This window comes from Phascolarctos cinereus, unplaced genomic scaffold (genome assembly GCF_003287225.1).
Source record: "Phascolarctos cinereus isolate Bilbo 61053 unplaced genomic scaffold, phaCin_HiC Scaffold_2;HRSCAF=192, whole genome shotgun sequence".
Classification (NCBI taxonomy): domain Eukaryota; kingdom Metazoa; phylum Chordata; class Mammalia; order Diprotodontia; family Phascolarctidae; genus Phascolarctos; species Phascolarctos cinereus.
Genome location: NW_027555625.1, coordinates 299,096,879 through 299,123,735, shown reverse-complemented (window position 1 = coordinate 299,123,735; position 26,857 = coordinate 299,096,879). Strand labels below are relative to the sequence as shown.

Below are 26,857 nucleotides of genomic sequence, written 5' to 3'. Positions count from 1 at the left end.
GGCAATAAGGGAGGACATAAAATAATTTCTGGGCTTTTGCACTTGATATCTATAGGGTAATTTTCAGGAAAGTATCTCAAAATGTCAACTGCTACATAAATGTGAACTATCATTATTATTATTATCATTTCTCCAATATCATATTCTACTGCCTCATCAGGACATGGGAGAGATCCTAAGTTTTTGAAGGTATACCAGCTAAGCACAAATTCTGTCAAATCTTATCAAAGTGAAAAACTTTAAGTATACACATAGTAATGGACCATGCTCTCACTAAGCAAGGAACAACCCAAATAAGAGTACTCATATTTCTTCAGTTGATAAATGGTCAAAGGATATGAAGAGGCAATTTTCAGAAGAAAAAGATCAAAGCTGTCTACAGTCATTTGAAAAAATGTTCTTAATCACTAGTGATTAGAGAAATGCAAATTAAAACATCTCTAAACACACATCTTGCATCTATCAAATTGGCTAACATGACAGAAAAGAAAAATGACAAATGCTGGAAGGAATTTGAAAAAATAGGGTCACTAATGCACTGTTGGGTAAATTCTGAACTGGTTCAATCATTGTACAGAACAATCTGGAACTATGCCCAAAGGACTATAAAACTGTGTATATACTTTGATGCCACTACCAGATGTGTATCTCAAAGAGAGGAAAGAAAAAGGAAAAGATTCATAAGTACAAAAATATTTATAGCAACTCTTTTTGTGGTGGCAAAGAACTGGAAATAGAGGGGATGCTCATCAACTGGGGAATGGCTGAACATGTTGTGACATATGATTATGATAGAATGCTATTGTGCTATAAGAAGTGATAACAGGGATGGTTTCAGAAAAACCTGAGAAATCCCGTAGGAATTAATGCAGAGTGAAAGGAGCAGAACCAGGAGATCATTGTACACAGTAGCCACTCACATCAATACAATGATCCAAGACAATTCCAAAGGACTCATGATGAAACATACTATCCACCTCCAGAAAGAGAACTGATGAACTCTAAGTACAAAGTGAAGTACAATTTTCCCCTATCTTTACTTTTCTTGCTTTTCTATTTGCAAAAATGGTTAACATGGAAATATGTGTTGCATTATTTCATACACACAATTAATATTATATTGCTTGCCTACTTAATGGGTGGGGAAGGGACCAAAGAGAGGGAGAGAATTTGGAACTCGAAAATTTTTAAATGAATGTTAAAAATAAATAATAAATTTGATTTTTAAAAGGAGTACTTACATTGATAAAATAATGGATTGTTTAAAATACCACAAGTATTATTCTCAAAATTATCATATATACTTATGTTGATACATCCTATCTACTATATAATCAAAATAACAAGCAATGCTGTGACTTAGATAAACAAAAGGTGACTATATCCCTAGAGTGAGATCTTTAATGCTGATAGCTCCCTGTGTAGTATGTGACTGGGGAGATGAGGAGGAGGGAAGGCAAGAAACAGAAAAAAAAAAGTAATTAGAGTGAGGAATTCAAATGAGAAGAGGACTGGGTCTAAAAATACGCCACACTTATAGGCCATCTAAGGGAGATAAAATTCTGCTTGGTTTGAGGAAAGAATACAGGGATATTCCTCTGAAAGCTATTAAGGAGTTCTACAAAAATATGATATTACGGAAAACAACTTTACAGGAGGAAATTAGCTCTACAGGAATACTGTGATAAATAGGGGACTGCCCAAGTAATGTTATAGTGGGTTGATATGATGTTGTGATGTTTGGTATACTGTATTAATGAAATTATTGGAGTATGATGTTGACTGGAGCTATGTTATGCAGGACATACCTATAAATAGGTCTTAGAGAACAAACTAACAAGAATCGGGGAATGAAAAAAAAACCAGTAAGCTAAAGCAGGGTAGGATGGGACTATGCCAAGAAACTACCACATGCAAATATAGGCTATTTGCTAGGACTGAACAATAATTCACGTGGAAAAGGTCTCAGGGTTTTAGTGGACTGAAAACTCATTGAGTCAAGAGTATGATATCATAACAAAAAGATCAGAAAATCTTAATCTACCATTAAGAGAGTTATAGAATTCAGAAAAAAAAAAGGAAAGTAGTAATTCACTGTATTCTTCCCTGGTAAGAGGCAAGGAGGCAGTACAGTGGACAGAGTGCTGGACCTGGAATCAGGAAAAACTGAGTTCAAATCTGGACTCAGATGCTTACTATTTATGTAACCCCGGGCAAGTCACTTAACCTGGATCTGTCTCTGTTTCCTCATCTGTATGGATCTCTGTTCCTATGATCTGATGACCCAAGTTCAAATCCTGTTAGTGTATTAGAAAATTGATCAAGTCAACTTCTCTGAACCTTAGACACCTTATCTATATTATAAAATGGGGGGTGAGACTAGATGACCTCTAAGGTATGTTCCTGTAAATCTAGGATCCTAGGGAATATAATATTTGCATCTGTATACCACATTTTAGGAAGAACATGGACAGACTGAAGCATACCCAGAGGACAGCAATCAGGGTGTTGACATGACTCCACAACTATATGAGGACAAAATTATTTAATCTGAAGGATTAAAATTATTCAACATGGTTCTAGAGTTCAGAACTGGAAACAATAGGAAAGCTGCAAAACAAATGTGATCTATGAATATGCTTAGCCCATGATGCTTCAGGCCAGTTTCTTCAACATCACTTCTCTTAGACAAAAGTCTATCTGTAAAAAGAAGCTTTTAATAGTTTTTGTTGTTATTTTGTTATTGTTGTTGTCATTCCTTGCATTTGTTTACCCTTCTCATACTTCTGATCTTTGGGGTGTTTGAGAAGCAAATTATCTTTTTAGGTCTGCTTCTAAAGAATGCTTCAAATACTTCTATATTCTTTAATGTTATTGTCTATCTTTTTCATTTATTCTAAGATTAGATTGGCAGGATACAAGGTACACCTTGGGATGCATCCTGAATTTTATTACTCTTTGGAACATTTATTCAATTCCCTCCTACATTTTCTGGTAGGTTTGGAATAATTTTGTGTTATTCAAATTACCTTTCCTTTATATTTGAAGGTCTTTCTCTTTGTCCCTTGCAAAATTTGTTTCTCAATGGAATCATTAAATTTAACCATGAGTTTGCAGCTTAGGTTGTTCTTGTTTTTGTTGAGGGTTTTTTTTTCCCCTCCTGGAAGACATCTATGGATACTTTCAATGGGCACTTTGTATTCTGCGTTAAGAAGTTCTAGGCAGTTTTCTTGTATTATTCCTACTTTGTGGTTGGGTTTGGGGTGGGGGGAGAACTATTATCCTTAAGTTATCTCTACAGAACCTGTCTTTGAGACAGGTTTTGAAATTAATATTTTTCGCTTGTATAGAGAAAATGCTATCTTTTCATGTTACTGTTTTTTGCATCTCTTCTTCCACATTGTCTTTTGCTTCTGTGTATCTGCATTCTCAATCAGTTCAATTATCCTCTCTGTTGTTTCTTTGGTGACCCTTGCCACCAAAGATTCAAATTTTTCTATTCTGCTGATTATTTCTGCTGTGCAGGCCAAAAATTCTGCTCTCACAATTCTTCTCTCTCTCTCTCACTAGGCTATGGGATTAAGTGACTTGCCCAGGGTCACATAGCCAGTAAATGTCAAATGTCTGAGGCCGGATTTGAACTCAGATTCTCCTGACTCTAGGGCCAGTGCTCTATACACTGCGCCACCTAGTTGCTCCTATCTTTGTTTTTGTTTTTCTTATTTCTCTTTTAAGATATTCAAGAACAGCATGCTGTGGTTCCATGCTCCACACAAAATCCACAGGGTCCTCATCAAGTGTTGAATAATTTTCCTTTGCTTTGCATTATTTATTCATAGATGCCTGAACACTTTTTCTAGATCTGAGATCTATATTTCCTTCTGCTGTTCACATCTTCCACATTGGTTTATCTCCTTATATTAAAGGTCTTTGAGTTTTCTTCCTCCTGTGTGTAATCTTTGGTAATTTCAATCTTTTTTCCTTTATTTTCTCTTATTGCTCACTTTTTGACTCCCTCTCTTCTAATGGCAGTTTCCTTGGGTGCTAATCTCAAAGTATCTCAGCCTCCTCCCATACTGAGCAATTCATGGTTTACCAGCCTAGGTCTCTGGCACTTCTGTCTCTGGACAGAACCAGCCCCAGCTGGATGTTCTTTCCCTCAGGCTTAGTGGAGTGCCACACAGTTCCCAGTCCCCCCACTCCCTATCCCCAACACACATCATATCTTGGTCCCTCAGTTACTCAGTTCTCTAGCCCAATGGCACAGAGCACTGGTATGCAAATTTCTGTCTTTTGGAATTTGGATCTCCTTAGTTCTAGGAGAAGAGGGAGGAAGGAGGGAAGGACATCAAGTTGAGTTTTTTATAAGCAGAGTGCTGTAATATGGTTATCATGGCCTCAACAATTTTCTGCTTTTTGGAATTTGGATCTCTTTGGCACTTAGAGGAAGAGGGGTAGGGGTGTGAGAGAGAGTTGAACTCTGTTGTGAGTGCAAAAATGTGTCCTTTCCTGTTCCCTCTGATCCTTCACTAGGGCCAAGTTCTGTTCCAGTACATAACATTGCCATGGGGCTATTGAGGCCCGAGCATACTTCTGCCTTTTTGGAATCTGGATCTCTGAAGCACTGTGAAGGAGGGACTGGATAAAGAGCTGAGGTATGTTACAATTCCAGGGGTTGATTTGTGCAGCCTTATTGCTTAGAGCTTTGCAGGAAGTATGTAAGAGGGTGCTGAGTGAGTGTTCCTTGGGGATTAGGGAATATTGGTCTTCTCTGCTGTTAGTTCATTGAGTTTTTACCTTGTCTAGGTTGGTGTATCCTAGATCACAGAGAGCACTAAAATTGTTTTATCTGTGGCACAGCATAACTATTTTGGGTAGATATGAAAAGTTGTGAGCATCAATGAAAATCTCTGGACCTCCATCTTCTAGATCACCTGACCCAGAAGTCTTCAGTAAATTTATTATATAAATGCCCACTCTTTTCCTCTTACTCTGGGAAGATAATCTTAACAAATTATACAAATAACAAATTATAAATCATACATTTTCAGGTTGTAGAAAAAAAGTTGCTCACAGCCAGCTCCTAGGATTCATGAGAACTATGGATGTTTCAGTCCAACAGAAGATTAGATTTATACTCAAGGAAGATTTTTTTTTAAGTGACATGATTAATTAGAGAGGGAGAAAGCAGGGGTGAGAAATCAGAACAGAACCAATAATGGAGGTTTACAATCCACTGAGTAAACCATGACTAGCTCTGACTAGTTTGAAAACTACAGTAAGATTTATTAATTGTGGAATTTGGATAGTTGAGGCTAATGGCAATTTTTCATCTCTTCATTTTGGGAAATGGAACCTACTTTGAAAAATGATAGTTACAGTTAGTGGCCCATTTGCGATTCATTAAAGTTAACACTTCAATTTAAATTTGAGGGAAAAAAAAGTTGACTTCTAATTTTTAACAACTTATTGCACTGCACATGAAAAGTGCTAGAAGGATATTTGTTGAATGAAAGAGTATAAACTTCTAACACCTTTTGATATCCTAAAATAAGATTAAAGTTCTAAAAATTCATTACAATTTTACTGAGCTAAAAAAAGTAAAAGAATGCATAATTCATTATTTTAAGGTTTTATACTTTGAGGTCTAGGTTTAATATCAATAAAACCTAAAATGCTACGCATTTCATTCCTTTAATTAATTAATTAATTAATTCTTTTAATCTGCTTTATATACTTCTTAATACAAATTGTGTTAGCACAATCCAATTAACAAAACCCAATAAGCCTCCAATGGGTAGATGCTTTTATTTTCACTCTTCTTGTTTTAGAGTAATTCCTAATTGGATATTCACTATTAAAATAAGACATGTATTAACATTCTCTGAAAAGTCAGTTTATTGAATCAATTCATAAAGAAAAGAGGAAAGAAAACGAAGAAAAAGAAAAAAGGGAAGAAAAAGAAAATAAAATTTTGTTTCACATCACAGAGACAAAACAGTTACTTTATTTGCCCAACATTTCAACAGCTTAAATGAAAATTTCAGAAGTGCTTTTTCTATGACATCACTTTGTCTTGCCATAAAAAGCACAACTTCACTCCAGAAAATAAGTAGTCTAGCCTAACATTACAGATTATCTATATGAAATTATTTATATAGTCTACTCTAACATTAAAGATTATTGATACAAAACTATTTATATATACTTATACTGAATTATATTTCTACTTTGTAAATTCTATAATTAGAGGTAGTGGATATTACATGAACATACTTGTTTTAATTTTTTTTCATGGTGAGACTAGAGGCAGGAAAGAGATAAAATTGTTTTTATTCATTAAAATTAAAATTTATTTTAAAACATTTTTAAAAGATGCCATGACATTAGACTGACTTCTGCGAAAGACTGAATAAAACCACCTCAAATATCCACTAAGACCACCTACCATGAATTGTACAAAAACAAAAAAATGTAGATTGAAGGAGAATATTGGAAAAGCTCTACATCAGTGGTATCAAACTCAAATAGAAATGGGGACCACTAATCCATACATAAGGAATCCTGAGGGCCACATATTGACTTAATTTTAAAATCTAATATTATCTATGTTTCATTATATTTTTACTTATTTTGTCAAATAGTTCCCAACTATATTTTACTCTAGTTCTGTCTGTACTTGGGAGTATCCTGGGCCACATGCAGCCCACTGTGTTTGATATACCCATCATAGGTCTTAGAAGAGATGATTTTTAAAAGTTCAGATATTGTTAACCAGAGAAAAGATAGCGCATTCCCTATCCTAATTCCTTCTATTTCTTTTTCTTATTTTATTGTTATTGCTAGGATTTCCAATACAGTGTTGAATAATATTAGTAACAATAGGCATCCTTGTTTCACAATTGAGCTTACCAGGAAGGCTTCTAGTTTATCCCCATTACAAATAATGCTTGCTGATGATTTTAGATAAATGCCTTTTTATCAATTTAAGGAAAAACCCATCCATGAAACGCTTTCAAATATTTTCAATAGAAATGAGTGTTGAACTTTATCAAAAGTCTTTTTTGTATTTATTGATATACTCATGATTTTTTTTACTATTATTATTGATGTAATCAATTATGTTAATAGTTTTCCTTATGTGAAACCATTTTTTAATTCCTAGTATAAATCCCATTTCATCTTCTTAGTGGGACCTGCTAGTGTCTGCACTCAACCGAGATTCACATCCATGCCATGATAATGAATTAATGAAAAAATTCATATGAAGAATTACAAATTTATTTAGTTTAAAAAGCAACTACTTAGGAAAAGATACTTTCAATCATGCATACCTTAGTAGGGAGGCATATATTAAGGAAAGTAGAAAAGGAAAGTAGATCTACTAGAATGCAAGTTCCATGAAGGCAAGCAAAGTTATGTTAGCAAAATGTTTGATTTAGACCAGCACCTAAAAGGTGCTTGGCACACAAGTACTTAATTAATATTTGTTTAAAAATTTGCTAGTAAAAAAAATAAATAAATAAAAATAAAAATAAAAATTTGCTAGTACCAAAAGGATCGCCTTGAGTGGGTATGTAAGGAAAGAAATGAGAAATGGTCCTTCATGATTTGTCTTGGTGTTTTATTTTGTTGAATTAATGATGGTGGAGGAGTCTATGGGATTATTATATGGTTAAGATGTTTGTTTTGCTCCCAATGGCATTTAAAGCTGGAAATGCCTTCCTTTCCCATTTTGCTTACTGAATTCCTACCCTTCCTTTAAAACTCAACTCAAATATCCTCCATGACACAACTGCTAATCCTGGTCTGAGGGTTTTATCTTGCACACTTTTATAATTCAACAAAATTCAACAAATATTTGATAAAGTTGTCAACAAATGTTTAATTGTCTAATTTGTGCAAGTCATTGTGCAAGGCCTCAAAGATACAAAGATATTTTAAATTATGCAATCCCTAACTTCAAGGTATTGTGGGATGGGATATCAAGTTCAGTAAGTAATGTGAAATAAGAATGGAAAGGTCAGTTGGAGAAGGATTGAATCAGGTCTTAAAGACAACCTACAAAGTTCATGTCTTATTCTACTGGGGAAAAGGAACTCTCTACTGCACTTAACATGTGTTACTATTATACAAAGTATAGTTGTCTGGAAGAACTTGAAGATAACCTAGACAAGTGCCAGCTCTGGCAGTTCCTACAAAGCTAGAAAGGCTTCAAGCATGGACCCAGCAATGGACTGAATGTCTGTTGCCTTAGGACCAGTTAGTGAAGTTTAGATAGACCGATCCACAAATTGACCACAGGATAATGTAGATTTTTTCCAACCACAATAATTCCTAAAGACCAACTACCAACTATGAACCACAGGGAGGCTCTAATCCTCCTCAATGGAGGGAGTATTAATGAAATCACAGATCCTTCAAGTATCGCTGTACAGATGTCTATGTATGTGTCTCTTGGACTTGCAAGTTGGGGGTATAAAAGGAAGGGAATCCTCCACAGGATTGATCACAGTGGTCTAAATATAGGAGGCACTTGAATGCATTTAGTGAAATGAATATGATTCTCAAGCTTTTTAAAACACTGATTTACAGAGCTACTGCCTTCCACAATTCACACCCAGCTGAAATCTTGGCACGAAGGGAATGAAAGTTTTGATCAAGAAAGTGAAGAAATTGTATTTGTCATAATGAACTGGTTCTCTGGTGATGCTTGGAGATAATTCAAAGGAAGGATCAAAGACTGACTCTGCAAATAATAGAGGACATGCAGAGTGCAATTCTGTGCTATGCACAGGTATGACAGAACTATGCTTGAGGAATAGAACCGTCATGATTTTGAAGCAGCTAAAATAAATAGTATTCAAACAAGAAATGGTTGGAATAACCCTAAATAAGAAAAAGAATAGTCCCCACCCCGAAGGCAAAAAGTAAAAGATAAGGATAATGATTGAACCTCATTTCATTCAAATTGACAAAACTCCTTCTAACAATAATGTCTCCATCCTTCTCTGCAACTCAGAGTCTTAAAGAGTTGCCCAGATCATTGAGAAGCTACATGATCTATCCAGGATCACAAAACCAGAATATGTCAGAGGCAAAATTTGAAGCCAGCTCTTCCTACGTTTGAATCCAGCTCTCTATGCAGTATAACATGCTCTCTGTTAGTCGAGAGGAAAAAAACTGTGTATCAAATATTCATTGTAAGTGGTTATGTCCAAGGTATATACAAAATTAACACAAATTTATAAGAATAAAAATCTTTCCCCAACAGGCAAGCGGTCAAAATACATAACAGTTCTCAAAAGAACTACAAACTATAAATAACCATGTGAAAAATTATTATAAATCATTAATAATCTGAGATTCTTACCTCACACTCAGAAGATTAGCAAAGATAACAAAAGATGGAAATAATCAACATTAGAGAGGAACTCTAGCACACTGTTGATAGAGCTAAGTAAAAAATGGTCCACCATTCTGGAAAGCAATTACGAATTATACTCAAAAAGGGACCAGAATGTCCATATCCTATGATCCTATTAGACATATAGCCCCAAAAGGTGAAAGGTAGAAAAAAATGTCCCCCCCCACACCAAAATATACATAGTAGTATACTTTGTAGTAGCAAAGAATTAGAAACAAGGTAGCTAACCAGAGATTAAGTAATGGGCAAACAAGTTCTGGTACATTAAAACATGACTATTACTACAACATAACAAATGGAAAAGATGAAGATTTAACAAAAGCATATAAAGACTTACATGAACCAATGCAAAGTGAAGCAAGAAAGAACAAGGAAAATAATAAACACAAAGACTATGAAAATACAATTATAATGACCAATCTGAAAATGCACCTCCTTGGTACAGAATAAGATACATTTCCAGACATGGCCAATGTGTTGTTTTGTTGTATCTAACTGTAATTGTTAAAAAAGGAAAGGCTTTTACTGGGGCAGTATAGGAGGAATGAGAGGATAATGATAATGATACCAAAAATGAAAGAAAAATGTCAATTAATCATTTAAAAATAAGCGTAAGAGTGGAAATGTGCAGAAGTGGGAACAGCTAAGCCGAGGCAAGTACTCAGAAAAATTTGCTGTATACTTTTAAGAGAATAAATTGTATGTAACAGAGATTCATGGTATTTCATACACTCACCTTTTTATGATCATATTTACATAAGAAAATGTCAGTGTTTTTCATTTTTGTCAAGTTTTTCATCATAAAGAAGAAAATTAAAATAAAATATACCTCCTTCCTTTCTAGAGATAAGAGATTATAGACATGGAAAACTGCATATACTGTCAGACTCAGTTACATGTGCTAGCTGGTTTTCTAAACACATTTCTTCTTTTTAAATTCTCTGTTATGAGACATGACTTACTGATTACGGGTGGAAGATCTCTCCTAGAATATTAAGATGATAAAAATAAACATCAACAAATGTTTAAGGGGGAAATTTGACCCAAGATAGCTTTCCAAAGAAAGCATTTTAAGAAGTTTAAATAAATGGTGCATAGGGATCTGAGAGTTTACTTAGATGGATACTCTCTCCACTAATGCAAATCACGACACTTTTTTGTGCCTATTATCTCTCCAGTCCTTGTTCGCATCTTTCCAGAAATCCATAATGAGTTTACATATATATATATATATATATACATATACATATACATATACATATACATATACATATAGTCAATGCCAGGAAATTCTATTCTCTATAGCACACAAGCATTTATTTTGCAGCAAGCCAAATCACATGTGTTTTTTAGCAAGGGCACAAAGGCCCTAGCTGATAGTAACACAAGGAACACAAATTTCAAACACCTGGGGTAGGGAAAGTAGGACAACTGTTTATTCTCAGCTCTGAAAGTAAGCCTAAGAAGCACTGCAGTGAGCGTGTTAATGGGTTATGGTAAAATAAGAAGCTGCATTCATTTTATTCAGTTATATGTAGGAAAAAAGATAGCATAATTTATTGTCACGAAAAATTATAACTTCCTATCGTGAAACTTGGATTTTTCAAAAATTTTCCAAATTGACCTCCCTTAGCTTCCAGTCAGTCCTCTAACAAGTGTCTCCCTTCTAAACCAATGGCTGGTACTTTATCATTCCCAGTATTGATTAAGTAGCAGAGATTCTCATTCTCAACACACTGATGATGGTAACAGGAATCATGCCATGCACCAATATTATCTTAGTTCATGCTGCTGCTTCCCTCTCTTCTACCCTACCCCAAAGGAGCATCTTAGCAATTCTACTGAAAATAATGCATTGTGTACAAAGCTAGCAAAGCAGGCTGTTCAGCAGGTATGTGGTGGACACCAAGTAAACCGACCCCTGGTTAGGGCATTTCCAAGACAGCAGAAGAACCATACAATATGTTTTATCAAAACTTCATGGACTACCTACAACTGACCTTCCACAATATGGTACTGGCATGCCTTACAGCTCTTATTTACTTTTCATTGAGTGGATAAACTGGAGTTCTGGATTAAAGATTGTATTACTTTATGTCCAAACATCCAATTCATTAAGCAAATGAAGAATATTATCAATAGTTCATTGAAAATAAGTAGAGGACTTGACTAACCATCTGTGTTCAAATATCAGATATCCTTCTATGCTAAAAATTATTAGGGAGGAGACACAAAGTAGAACTGGTAGCTAGGAATATTTGCCCAGTACTATTGCTCGGCAGGCTTTATAAAAGAACTAGAGACAACACAACATCCAAGGGTTTCTGACTGCAAGAAAAGGACACCCATCTGTCTAATCTATGGTGGCATCTCTTTCCTCATTACAAGAGAGAGTGAAGAGTCAAGGATAACAACTTGCTAGCTCATCTGTGTGACTTGGAGGATAATAGTATCTTCACCAGTAATAGAGAAGTTAGGAAAGATAATGAGTTTTGTTTTGGCCTTGTTGAGTTTAACATGACTAGAGGACATCCAGTTCAAGATACAAGTCTGGAGGTCAGCAGAAAAAGTAGATTTGAAAATTATCAACATAGAGATAATAATTCAATTCACAGGAACTGATAAGATAACCAAGTAACATAGTATAGACAGAGAAGTGAAGGTTAGGACAGGGGCCTGTGAGACACCCACTATTGGCAAGCATGACCTAGATGAAGATCTAACAAAGCAGACTGAGAAGGAATAATCAGAAAGGTATGAGGAAAACCAGGAAAGTAGTATCCTGAAAACCTAAAGAGAAGAGAAGAAAAGGATGGTCAACAGTGTCAAAGGCTGCACAGAGGTCAAGAAGGATGAAGATTGAGAAAAGGTCATTTGCTTTGACAATTAAGAGATCACTGGTGACTTTGGATAGAGAAATTTCAGTTGAACGATGAGGTCAGAATCCAGAATATAGTTAAGAGAGTAAGAGAAGTGGTAGAGGCATTTATTGCAAATAGCCTTCTTAAGTTTAGCCACAAAAGAGAAGAGATTTAGCCATCAGAGGATGAAAGCTAGCAGGCATAGATGGATCAAATGAGGGGTTTTTAAGGATGAGGAACACATCAAAATGTTTATAGGCAGTAGGGAAGCAGGCAGTAGAGAGGGAGAGACTGAAGATAGTTGAGACAGTGGAGAAGAGAAAGGGAGAAATCTGCTGGAGAAAAAGGGGATAAAATATGGAGGCAGAGGGATTAGCACTGGCAAGAAGAGCCACATAATCATGTGAGAGAGGAGTGAAGTCAGAAATAGTGGCAAAAGGTTATCTGGGTGATGTGAAATTAGAAGAAAGGGAGAAGAGGGAGCTCTTTATGAGCGACCTCAATTTATTTCAATAAATTGTAAAGCACAGTTCATTATACTCCAGACTTTATTCTTTGATTCATGGCCCTTGTACTTACTTATTCCTTAGTTTCTGTATTCTTTAAGGAATTAAATCTTCTAAGGTACCTATTTTGAGTTTCTTCAAAGCTCAGTGGGACACACTACCACCACTGAAACAAGATTTCCCCCTTTTTTCTCCCTGTGTGCCAAATTCCACTTTTGCAACCTCACCCAATTTCCTGAAGGCCTCCTTTTTCCTAAGAGGATAAGGGTATTATTTTCCTTTCTTTGTTAACCATGCACTTGATTAAGGTACCTCACATCATCCCCTCTATCATAGTCTAATATGCCCTCTCATTCTATAGTTTAGTCCCACAAAAAAAAAACCTGACTGATTTCACCTATAGGTGGGGCGTTGTGAGGTTCAGTCCATGATCTTTCAGGATATGTTCCTCCATCACTTCTTTTATTTAACTTTCACTTTCATCCTTGTGTCCTTTCAAAAAGAAATTTCTTAATGGTCTTTTTCTGCTGTACAGTTGTTAATTTCATAGGTGTCCTCTTTTTAGTTTGTGCTCTTTTTGTGTAGGGTAAATTTGCTTCCTTTGGTTGCTGTATTTGTTTACCTTTCTCATATTTCTGTTTTCAGAACAAATTAATTTGTTCAGGTCTGGTTTTCTTTATAGGAATGCTTCAAATGCCTCTTTTTTTCTGAATGTCCATCTACTTTTCATTAATACTTTGTCTAGGGTTTTCAGGAAATTACTCTGGGTTGCATCTTGAGCACCTTTGTTCTATGGAACATCTTATCCCACTCTCTCCTGCATTTTCCGGTGGGTGCAGAATAGACTTATATCATTCAAATTTCCCTTTCTTTATTTTGAAGGTCTTTCTCCTGGTCATTTGCAGAACTTGTTGTTAAACTGAATGCTATGTGTCATGGAATTTGTAGTTTAGGGTTTTGTTTGTTGTTCTGTATGTACTCTACATTCTTTCAATTTCCACTGTGTTCTGTTTTCTAGGAAGTTTTCTTGTATTATTTCTTACATTATGGTGATCAGGTTACGTGGCCTGCTATGTTCATTTCAGAACATGGCTTATAATCCTTAAGTTGTACCTACATATTCTGTCTTCAAGATCAATATATTCTGACACTTGTCACTACGGATTCAAGTTTTTCTATTCTGCTCATTATTTCTACTGTGCAAGGCACAAATTTTACCTTCCCAATTCCTAATTCTTAAGCCATTCAAGAACATTCTGCTGTTGGTTTCATGCTCTCTTGAGAAACTACCAGGCTTTCTGCCTCGACAGATGTTGATTCATTTTCCTTTGTCATATTATATTTATTCACAGATGTCTGGTCTCATTTAGATGATCTGGAGGCCATTTTCCCTTCTGTTAATAATATCTTCCCTGTTGGTTTATCTCCTTGTACTCAGGACTTTGACTGAGTTTTCTTCCTCCTGAAGTCTTTGATAATTTCAGACTTCTTCCTTATATTCCACTATTGCTTTCTGACTTCTCCCCCTTCGATATTCCTGGAAGTTGGGCCTCAGAGTTGTCTCAGATTATTCTCAAACTGGGCAACTATTTTTCACTGGCCTCAGTTTTTGTCCCAAATGACATCCAAAAGACAAAACTGGTGCCAGTTGGATGCCAGTCCCTTTTACTTCAGGCCTAGTGAATAAATACACACACAAACATACAGCACACACACACACACACACACACACACACACACACACACACACAGTGGCATCCTGCCCTAGTTCCCTCTGTCCTTCAGTTCTCTAGCAGAGTACTGTTGAAGCATAGAGTATGGCCTCACTGTAGTCCATGGCAGAGCAAGCTTCTGCTCTTGCCCTTCCACAGCACTGGGAAAGGATGAGGGTGGGGGAGTGTTAAGTTCTGTTCCAAGTCAAGGATTGGCTTGTGCAGACCTGCCCAGCGGATAGTAGCTGTTAGGGAAGAGGTGCTGAGTAAGCACATTCGGGATTAGTCTTCTCTGTTGTAAGTTCGTGGAGTTGTAGTTACCTCTTTGCAGTTCTTCATGCCTTACATTGTGGAGGCAGATGAAATGTCTTTATCTCTTGGGCATAATTCTTATTTTAGAAAGGTTTGTGAAGTTGTAAGAAGAGAATGTGTCTAATCTCCTATCCTGTCGGTCACATGACCCAGAAATCTCAATCATGTTTGCCAAGTCTCTTCTCAAGACTGTATGTCCCCATTTACTTCAACACATCCTATCACATGGTCTCAAGGGTCTTTATCAACCCAGTCATTCTCTAGAACAATTCCTGACAGAAGTCCATCTGAACTACCAATTATACATACATGTGCATATACACACACATACACATACCACTTTTCACTAATTTATGAAAATAGTGATGATGATGATGATGATAATAATGATAACTGATCTTTTTATGTGCCTTAAAGAGTGCAAGGTACTTTATCCTAGGAGTAAGACTTAATCTATGATCCACAGACCCCAAGCCTTCTGTGTGTATATTTCAAGGGATCTTTGAAATTGGATGGAGAAAAAAAATTACATCTCTATTTTCACTAACCTCTAACTAAAATTTAGCATTCCCTCCAATTATTTAAAAAACAGTATCCTGAAAGGGGATCTATTGGCTTTATCAGACTGCCAAAGAATCTATGACATAAAAAAGGTTAAGAACACTTACACTAAAACATTTTGAAAGGGAGTAACATGGTCAGATTTGTGCTTTAAACTTATCAATGTAGCCCCTGTACGCAGGATGGATTAGAGGAGGCAGTGACTGGAGTGATGGAGACAAGTTAGGAGGACATTATAATACTCCCAGTGAAAGGTCATAAGTGACTAAACTAGATGATAGGAGTGTGAGCAGGGAAAAAAGGAGATGGTTGGAGATATTGTAAAGGTAAAATCAGCAAGACTTGGGTAAATGATGGAGAGCAAGGGAATATGAAAAGTAAAGGATGACTTGAAGGTTGTAAAGCTGGACAGATGTGTTGTGAGGTTCATTATCAGGGTCTTCCCCATTATGCAGTGTAGGTTTGTTTTCTTAAACAGTAAGTATGCTGTCCCCAATACGCAACTGACCTAGGCATGAAGGCTCAAGCTTCCTAGGTATTGACAGTTTCCTGGTAGCCTCAAGCCATGATGATATAGTTTCCCATTCACTTTTAGACTTGATGGATAGACTCTAATTTATTAGATTAAGTTATTTGACTCTATATACCGTGGTCAAGTATGGCAAAGTTGCTCAGAAGTAAAGATCTACCAATATTGGTCATCAAATGTTCCCATGTATTTTTATATTGGGAATGTTTAAAAAAATATTACCATAAATACAACACCCTGCCAAAATGCATGAACTTAAATTTTTTCATTAATAAAAATGTGCATGTATTTGTGTACGTATACTTCTATAAATATACATGATGTTGAGTTGTTTCAGTTGTGTCTGACTCTTTGTGACCCCATTTGGGGTTTTCTTGGCAAAAATACTAGAATTTGCCATTTCCTTCTCCAGCTCATTTTACAGACAAGGAACTAAGACAAACAAAGTTAAGTGACTTGCCCAGGATCACACAGCTAGTAAGTGTCTGAGGCCATATTTGAACTTGGGTCCTCTTAACTCCAGGGCTAAATCTATCTACTGGGCCACCCAGCTGCCCCTAACTCACATATGTGTTTGTATATGTGTGTCCCTCTGCCCCTAGTCAATCAGCTGTTAAATCTTGTTGACTGCATCCCTCACATCCACCTCCCTTTCTACTCATACAGCCGCCAACCCAGTTCAGGTACTCATCACCTCCTTCCTGAAGAGTTATAAAATCCTCCTGATTGGCATCCTTATATCCATCCTACATACAGCTGAGAAACAGACATAAGTATATATCTTATCACAAATGAATGGAAAAGTTAAGAGTTAAATCAGAAAAGCATGTTGAACAAACTTAGGCATCATTATTCTATGTATAATCTCATGACTATCTGTGCAAGGGACAGTTTCTCAAAAATACAGCAAAAACCATAAAGAACAGATCCCAAATCATCTATCGGAAAAATTCTCTCCTGACTTCTCTTTCTCTGTCTTTTGCCCCATCAAACAACAGTCAGAGATCCTCCAAAATTTGGATTTAGAAATGTTAAGTATCAGATAATATTTTGCTTCATTACCAATCACCACCATGGAGCCCCTGAAAACTGAGGGAGCATCCCTAACACATGTCAGAGAAGGGATTTTTCCTGTACAAAAGAAAAAAATCAGAAGTCGTTTTGCAGCATTTACCACCTCACTACTTCAATCTCAATACATGTTGGAGGAAAACAGACCCCACCTACCTCCAACAGTCCTAAGATCCTACTTGGCAGTTCACAATATCCTTTAAGAAGCGTAGTTGATATCAAGAGTTAGACTTGGAGACAGCAAGACCTAATTTCCAATCCTACTTCTGATATTTACTAACTGTGTGACCCTGGGCAACTTTCTTAACAACTCCGAGCCTTAGTTTCTTCATCTGTGACAGGAGAAGGTTAGATGGTCTCTAAGGTCCTTCCCAGCTCCAAATCCATGACCCTACCTTATGATTTCATTTGGTCACCTACCTGCTATACACAGGTTTTCTCTTTTTATCCATCCCTGGTGTGCATGTTGGTTTCACAAACATACAGAATTTGACAGTTGGCAGACTTCAGCACCCATTGAGGCCAACCCAGAAATGAATGACGCATCACTACACAGGATCCACCAAGGTGATGTCTAGCCGCTGCCTGAAGATGTCCAAGTAACAAAAAGGCAGAACTCTTAGAGCAAGCCCTTCCACTTTTGGACCCTCTATTTATTCAGACATTTTCCCCTGATATGCAGTCTAAATTTACGTCTTTGCAGTTTCTATCTGTTGCTCCTGGTTTTGCCCTGTGAGACCAAATAATACAAGTCTCATCCTAACTTCACAGAACAGCACTTCAAATATTAAAGTGACTATCATGTTCCCCACCACCCCAGAGTTTCCCCTTCTCCAGGTTAAATATCCTCACTCCATTCAACCAATTGTCATAAAACACAAATATATTCATCATCCTGGTTGCCCTCCTCTGGACAATCTCCAGTTTACTTGTGGAGAAGAAGGTAGAGGAAGAAATAAGCACTTATACAGCACCACTAGGACAGCTGGGCAGCACTGGATAAAACACTGAGCCTGGAGACAGGAAGACCTGAGTTCAAATCCAGCTTCAGACACTTACTAGCTGTGTAACCCTGGGCAAGTCATTAACCTCTGTTTGACTCAGTTTCCTCATCTGGAAAATGGGGGTAATAAAAGCACCCGCCTCCCCGGGTTATTGGGAGGATCAAATAAGATAATAATTATAAAGTGCTTAGTGCAGTGCCTAGCACACAGTAAATGCTATATAAATGTTAGTTATGATGATGAAGAAGATGATGATGATAATGATGATGTGCCCATTACTGTGCTAAGAGATTTGTTTGCTTGTTTTTAATAAATCTAATCTCATTTGATTATAAATGTCCTTAAATCATAGTGCTCAGAATTAAAGACAATACCACAGATAAGGTCTGACAAGGGCAAAGTATAGCAGGAGTATCAACTCACTGTTCCTGAAAGCTGTGCCCCTCCTACTGCAATACAAGCTTGTACCAGTTTTTTCTGGCTGCCACATCATACTGCTGACTCATGTTGAGCTTGCGGTCCACTAAAACTCCCAGATCCTTTTCAGAACAACTGCTTTTTCTCCATGCCTCCCACAAACTTATGGAGCTGATTTCTGTTGTACCCAGATATAAAACTTTATATTCATCCCTATTGAATTTCATCTTATTCAACTTTGGATCCTGATTCTGTCATCCAGTATGTTAACTATGCCTTCCAAATGCGTAATTTTACAAAACTGAGGAGAATACCATCTATGCCTTTATCCAAGTCATTAATAAAAATGTTAAATTACACAAGGCCATGTAGAGATACATGGGGTAATCCACTGGAGACCCTTGCCATGCTAACACTAACCCATTAATTCTGAGTCTGGCCATCCAACCATTCTGAATCCATCTGATTGTATTACTGTTTAATTCATAACATGTAATCTTCTCCACAAGAAAATTACGTGAGACTTCATTGAAAGCTTTACTAAAAAATACAAGTAAATTACATCTACAGCATTCCCCTCACCTACGCACTTGGTTAGATGTGTCTTACAATAAGGTGGCATAGTGGACAGAGTCCTAGGACTGGAGTCAGACATTTCTAGATGTGTGACCCTGGGCAAGTCAGTTTCCTCATTTGTAAAATGAACTGGAGAAGGAAATGGCAAACCACTCTAGTATCTTTCCAAGAAACACCAAATGGGGTCACAAAGAGTCAGACGTGACTGAAAAAACAATTGATCAACAACTAATCTTGTCAAAAGAGGAAATCTGGTTAATCTAGACTGACTTATTCCTGAAGAAATCAGGCTGACTCTTGTTGTAAGGACAGAAAAATGAAGAAATAAAGAAGTTATCCTCTCAATGAAATGTGAATATAGGAAATTAGAGAAATAAAAGAGGAGCAGCCAGGTGGAGCAGTGAGTAGAGCACTGGCCCTGGATCCAGAAGGACCTGGGTTCAAATCCAGCCCCAGACACATAACACTTATTAGCTGTGTGACCTTGGGTAAGTCACTTAACCCCATTGCCTAATCAAAAAAAAAAAAAAAAGAAAGAAAAGAAAAAAGAAAGAAAGAAAAAAACAAAAATATTTAAAAGCAAAAATACCCCATCTCTGTGCTGGTCCCACATGGTAGCTTCTTCCTTAACCATGCAGAAAGCAGATCACGCATTTATACTGATATGTTTTATACTCCAAAGTTTGGTAAAAGGGAATTCTCAATCTCAAACCTCATGCACTACCAAGATATTAAGAATGATAGTCTTGTAATCATTTACAATAATCAATAATAGTCTTGTAATCGTTTAAAATAATCATAGACCTCAATTTAGGTTCAATATTACAAACAATCCATTTTTCAAATGTGTTTAATTCACATACGTTTTAAGAGGAAGCTTTAATGAGGAAAAACTTCATCTGTTCATCTGTTTTCTCCCAGATCTTTACAAAATATATTATACATTAATTTTAGAAAACTTTGGCACATTCAGGTCCACAAAAATTCGATGCTACAGAATATTTGGGGTCATTTGCCATTCACAATAAAGTATTAAGAATTCACTGACCTTAACCCATTGAACAGCTGCTTAGATTTATCCAGTAGGTAACAAAAATCAGTGACTGTCTTTCTCTCTCCCTGTGGGATATCATCTTCAGCTCCTCCAGAGGACATGATTTCTTTAAGAGCAAACTCAGTCCTATATGTGTTTAAAAAAAAAAAAAGCTCATATTCATACGTACATTAGGTAAAGACAAAAAGAGAGATTAGATTTTAATATTCCAATTATTTGTTCAACTTTTTCCAAAAAAATTTTTTAAAAAGCACAGATTTGTGCTTTAAGCTAAACGAGTTCAAAAAAGGTTAAAAGACTACATACATGCAACTGCACCAGTTAAAGAAAGAATATTCTCAAATATTATAACCACTGAACTGAAGTCTTACTTTGATATTTCATCATGATGTGACTTTGGCCTAAAAACTATACTAGCCTAACATAAACTCTGGCAAATCCAACCAAGATCAGTACTTTATACATAGTAAGTGCTCAATTAATGTTAACTAAACTGAACTGAATTAGATGAAAGAATATGAATCGTTATTTAAGAAAGAGAATGGATAAGATTCCAAGGGTTCATCACCAAAAGGTTGGATATCAGGTAAGACTTTGGAAGAGCCACAACTCACAAAACCATTATTAGTGATATTACAATCTGCATCAGTGCAGGGAATATTGAAACAACTGATATCACAGATATTCTGAAATTAAAAAAAACAAACAGAAGATGTTTGGTCAACTATAAAATAATCAGCTTTAAAAAGACAATACAAAATAACTATGGTAGCTCACAGTTGACAGTATAATAGCATATAGTTTATAAAACATCTTCTTCACAAGAAACCTTTGAAATAGGTATGCATGTATTATCTACATTTGAAATATGAGGAAACTGAGGTTTTGAAAAAATAAGTAATTTTTCAATATTTCAAGCTTAATAAATGGTAGAGACAGAACTTTAAGTAAATGTCTTATGATTCCAAATCCAGTGTCCCTTCTACTCTATTTGGATGCTTCCAAATAGTTACTCATTTGAAAACCTTTTTGCATATACTATTATAGGAACAGCAAAGTAAGTACAAAGTTATGTTAAGTAAAATCACAATATTAATCAATATTTTTATGAAACTTATATCAATGATATCATTTTATATGTATGTGGTAGCTGAAGAAAAAGATGCATAGCTCATAACAGTACTTGGATCATTTTTCTTTAAGTACACTTTTTATTGACATATTTTGGTTTTATATTTCACACTGTATCTCTTTTTTCCTTTTTTCAGAGAAGGGATATGTTGTTTTCCTGGCTCTTGGCCCAGTTCACTTCATTTTTCATCAGTAAATACATTTTTTTCTTTTTAATCAACGTTCATCATTCCTTACAGCACAGTAATATTACATTATAGTTATATTTTGCTTGGCCACTCTCTGACTGATGGGCATTTACTTCGTTTTCACTTATTTCTACAATAAAAAGTGCTGCCAAAAATAACTTGGGTTATATGGGACATTTCTATTTGTCACCAACCTCCTTGGGGTACAAGCGTAGCAATGGAATTTCTGAGGCAAAGGCTTTGTGCATTTTAGTCACTTTTTTTGAATAATTCCAATTTGTTTTCCAAAATGGCTATACCAATTCACAATTGTATTTGTAGAAAAAAAATTAGAATATCAAGGGAAATCATGAAAAAGGTAGTAATAAAAGACTAATAATACTTCCAGATTTCAAACAATATTCTTAAAACAGTGATCATCGAAATCATTTGGTCCAGTATTACCACCCCCCCAAAAATGGAAAAAATATATTACAGTACCAGATTAGATAAGGAAGAATCAGAAGTTATTGAATTCAATAGTCCACTACATGATAAATCTAAACCTATGAATTATCTGGGAAGGGACTCCTTATTTGAGAAGAATTGCCAGGAAAACTGGAAAGCAATCTGGCAGAAATTGACTTTAGATCAACAACTTACTATATATTATACAATAAATTCAAAATCTATGTATACATATACATATATGACCTGAATATTGAAGATGAAGCCATTAAAAAACTAGAAGACAATCTATTAAGTACTATTCACAGCTATGGCTGAGGGGTGAATTCTTTTTCTTTTTTTTAGATAATTGGGGTTAAGTGACTTGCCCAGGGTCACACAGCTATTAAGGGATGAATTCTTATAAAAAAAATAAGGTATAGAAGTTATTACAAAAAATAAAACACACAATTTTGATTACTTGACATTGAAAAGTTTTTACATTAACAAAAGTAATACAATTAGGCTAACAAGGTAAGTGGTAAATTGGGGGAAAATTTTGTATCTTATACCTATGACAGCTGTCTATCTATCCTGAATATTAGACCCTTAAAAATATATAAGACCAAAATCAATTTCCCAATAGATAAGTTGTCAAAGGATTTTGTTGCTGTTGTTGTTCAGTTTTTCAATTGCACCCAACTTCATAACTCCATTTGAGGTTTTCTTGCAAATATATTTGAATGCTATTTCCTTCTGCAGCTCATTTTACAGATGTCAAGTGACTTGCCCAGGGTCACATAGCTAGTTAAGTGTCTGAGGCCAGATTTGAATTCAAGAAGATGAGTCTTCCTAATTCCAGACTAAGCAAGCTATCCACTGAGCCACCTAACTGCTCTTGCCAAAGGGTATAAACAAACAATTCTCAAAAGAATTACAAGCTATTAAGATCCACAAAAAAAGAATACTCTAAATAAATAGGAGAAATTCAAATCAAAACAAACCTGAGGTTTCACCTCATACCAAGTAAAGTGGCAAAGATGATAAAAATGGAAATAGTCAATGTAGGAGGGAGTATGGAAAAACAGATACTGTCGTGGATTTTTTTCATTATGATATTATAAAGAAAAAAACTGAAAAAAATATATTAATGCAACAGATTAGACAAGGAAGTATTGGAAATGATTGAACTTCATAATCCAGCATTTGATAAATCTGAAAATGTGAATTACCTATGAAAAGATTCCCTATTTGAAAAGAATTGCCAGGAAAACTGGAAAACAATTTGACAGAAATTAGGTTTAGATCAATATCTTATAACATACTGCACAATAAATTCAAAATAGAACCTGGATTGTTTTTCATATAGCGTTAAGCAGTATCTTGCACTGAATAACTCACACTTTCTTACCTATTATCTTTTGTAACCAAGAAAAACTTTTATAAGACTGGCTTGTTATCCCCATTTTGCACATGAGACAAATAAGTCTCAGAAAAGAAAAGTAACTTGTCCAAGCAACAAAGCTAATAACAAGTGGTAAAGGTGCATTTTGAACCTAGACTTTTCACTGAGCTAAGGTCAGGATTATATCCCATCCTAGGTTGCAACGGTATAGGAAGGACTGGTTATAAAGGGTTCAGCTGCATCATTGGGAAATTACATTAGTTGGAGAGGAGGATAACATAAGGTATTTTGCATTAATAAATACCATAAAAACCACCACTAGAAGTATCACTATGATAGGAAACCTACCTCCCTCTTCAACTATAATTCATTTATTCACCCTACAAACACAAAGAACAGCTAACCATATATTCACTATTTGGTTTACTTTATTTTAAAATCAACTTGCAAATTGTGGTAATAAATAGCTTCTCAATATACAAGTTAGCTTCTGTTAGATTCACTATTACATTTCATGGCAAGGCAAGCACCAGCAGCATGCTATAAGGGGTGTGTATGTATGTGTGTTCATGCATGCCTACATGCGTGTGTGTGTGTGTATGTGTGTGTGTTTAACCAACATCACTACTGCAACAAAATTCCAACTGCATTGAGGGTAATTAAGTCAGAAGGAGGGTCCAATGCATTCCACATTCCCACCCATGACCACACACTAAGCGTAAAATAGAGGCTCTCAAATGCCTTTCAGTTTTAAAATCCTACTGCCTATGAGATAAAACACAAACTTCTCAACCTGGCATTTTAAAAGCCCTCCAAAATCTGGTTCCCATCTGCTTTTCCAGTCTATTAATATTCATATTATTCCCTTTCAGGCACTCTCCATGTCAGCCAAACTGGCCTGCTTGCTGTTTCCTGATCTCAGTATTCCATCTTCCTTTCCCTATGCCTTTGCACAAGCTGTCTCCCTTCCCTAAAATGCATTCCTACAACATTACTTCCACACCTTAGATTCCTTAGCTTCTTTCAAGGCTCAAATCACTTACCACCTGTTATGGAAAGCCTTTCCTGTTCTTCACAGTTATTGGTACTCTACCTCCTCAAATTTCCTTGCATTTACCTATCTATGTACAAATGGGTTACATCTCTATAGTAGAATGAACATGAGATTTTTGTGGGACAGGTCCATTTCATTTTTTTCTTGCATCAACAATGCATTCCATACAGTATATATTTAGCAGATGTTTGTGCAATTAAATTGGGTAACAGTCACTACAGAGGACAAAACTTCATACCAAAGAAGCAAGTTTCTATTTAATTCTACCCATGTGATTCTTGTTATGGAATCAATTAAGATTTAGTTAAATTCATTATACTCTAATAAGTTACTAATCAGAGTACAGACCTTCAAGCAGCAAAGACAACTTCTCTGTGATTTGAGACAGGTAAACATGGACTTTCATATATAAAAGGACTATTTTTTTTCTTCTTCTGATATTTTGATAATGTTAGAAAACAATGTTAAAAAATAAACCCAGAATTCCTGAGTGCTCAGGAGTCTCTGTGCTCAGAGAAATAAGTAGGAAAAGCAGGAAGGCAACTTAATGCTAGCTCTAAGTTTCTGTGAATGTAGTCAGAATTGCAGGGGACCTTATAAGTGAATTAATCCTGACAGGAACTGACCCATAAAATGGAAGCTGATAGCAGAATGGATTAAAAAAACAGAACGAGACAATATGGTATTCACAAGAAACACACTTGAAACAGAGAGATCCACACAGAATGAAAATAAGGGGCTGGAGCAGTATCTATTATGCTTCAGCTGAAGTAAAAAAAAAAAAAGCAGTAGTAGCAATCATGATCCAAGACAAAATAAAAGCAAAAATAGATCTAATTAAAAGAGATATGCAGAGAAACTATAACTCGCTAAAAAGTACCATATACAATGAAGTAATAACAATATTAAACATATATTCACCAAATGGTATAAAATCCAAATTTTTTGTTTGTTTTTTTGTTGTTTTATTTTTGGTGAGGCAATTGGGGTTAAATGACTTGCCCAGGGTCACACAGCTAGTAAGTACCAAGTGTCTGGTCTAAGACCAGATTTGAACTCAGGTCTTCCTGACTCCAGGGCCAGTGCTCTATCCACTGCATCACCTAGCTGCCCCTAGAATTCAAATTCTTAAAGAAAAGTTAAAAGAATTGCAGGGGGGAAATAAACAGTAAAACTAATAGTGGGGAACCTCAACTTTCCCCTCTCAGAATTAGATAAATAAAACTAAAAATAAATAAGAACTTAAAGAGATGAATAGAATTTTATTTTTTTTATTAATTTATTTTGATTTATCATCAGTCACTTCCATATGCTTTTGAGTTGAAAATTTTTCTCCCCCTTCCTCCCCCCCACACTCCCCAAGACGGCACACAATCTGATATAGGCTTTACATTTACATACCCATTAAACATATTTTCACATTAGTGAAGTTGTAAGTAAAAATTAAAACCAATAGGAGGAACCATCAGAAAGTTGAAACAAAACTCAACAGAAGGTAAAAATAAGTGATAGCGATTCGACTTCCATAGTTCCTTCTTTGGATGTGGACAGCATTTTCCATCCCGAGGCCTCTGGAGATGTCTTAGATCCTCATAATGCTGAGAAGGGTTCAGTTTAACAATCTTAGTTCTTGCATAACGTGGCTGTTATTGTGTACAAAGTCCTCTTGGTTCTGCTCACTTCACTCAGCATCAGATCATATAAGTCTTTCCAGGTTTTTCTGAAGTCAGCCTGTTCATCATTTCTTATACCACAATAGTATTCCATTACATTCATGTACCACAACTTGCTCAGCCATTCCCCAATTGATGGGCATCCTCTCAATTTCCAATTCTTTGCCACCACAAAAAGAGCTGCAATGAATATTTTTGTACATGTGGGTCCTTTTCCCATTTGTTTGATCTCTTTGGGATATAGCCCTAGAAGTGCTATTGCTGGATCAAAGGGTATGTACCTTTTTGTAGCCCTTTGGGCATAGTTCCAAATTGTTCTCCAAAATGGTTGGATCATGATGAATAGAATTTTAGAAAAGTTAAGATGGACTTCTGGAGAAAACTGAATGGGAACAGAAAGGAATATGCCTTTTTCTCAGCTGTACCTGGCACTTTCACAAAACTGACAATATATTAGGGCATAAAAACCTCACACACAAATTCAGAAAAGCAGAAATATTAAATATGTCTTTTTCAGATCATAATATAATAAAAATTACATTCAATAAAGGACCACAGAGACACAGATTAAAAATTGGAAACTAAATAATCTAATCCTAAAGAATGATTGGGTCAGAGAGGATTCTGGGAAGATGGCAGACTACGACAGGAAATACCACTCTCTCCCAAATTCTCTGACAAACAAGATAAAATATTTGTGAAGTGAACTTTGAGCAGCAGAAATAATTAAGTCAGGGAAAAGCAGCTGTACTCATAAGACAACTTGAGAGGACCTTAGGAAAGACCTGACTTCCAAAGGCAGTGGTTTGGCCTGATTAAAGTGCAAACAACCTCCAGGCAAACTCAGATGAATCAACAAACAAGCCCTGGGGGCATCAATGGAATAGATTAGGTATACAATACATAGAACCAAACGACCACAGTAATCTAGTATTTAATAAATGCAAGGT

The 26,857-nt window shown here is 35.8% G+C and overlaps 1 protein-coding gene across 2 annotated transcripts in view; it reads right to left on the bottom strand.

Moving 5' to 3' along the window:
- Positions 1 to 26,857, bottom strand: part of SCAI (suppressor of cancer cell invasion) — a 204,989-nt gene that overhangs the window by 90,839 nt on the left and 87,293 nt on the right. For both annotated transcript variants that reach the window (XM_020967566.2, XM_020967567.2), the window contains exon 3: positions 20,025 to 20,156. In XM_020967566.2, the coding sequence (XP_020823225.1) occupies positions 20,025 to 20,156 (132 nt within the window). The remainder of the gene's footprint in view (positions 1 to 20,024; positions 20,157 to 26,857) is intronic.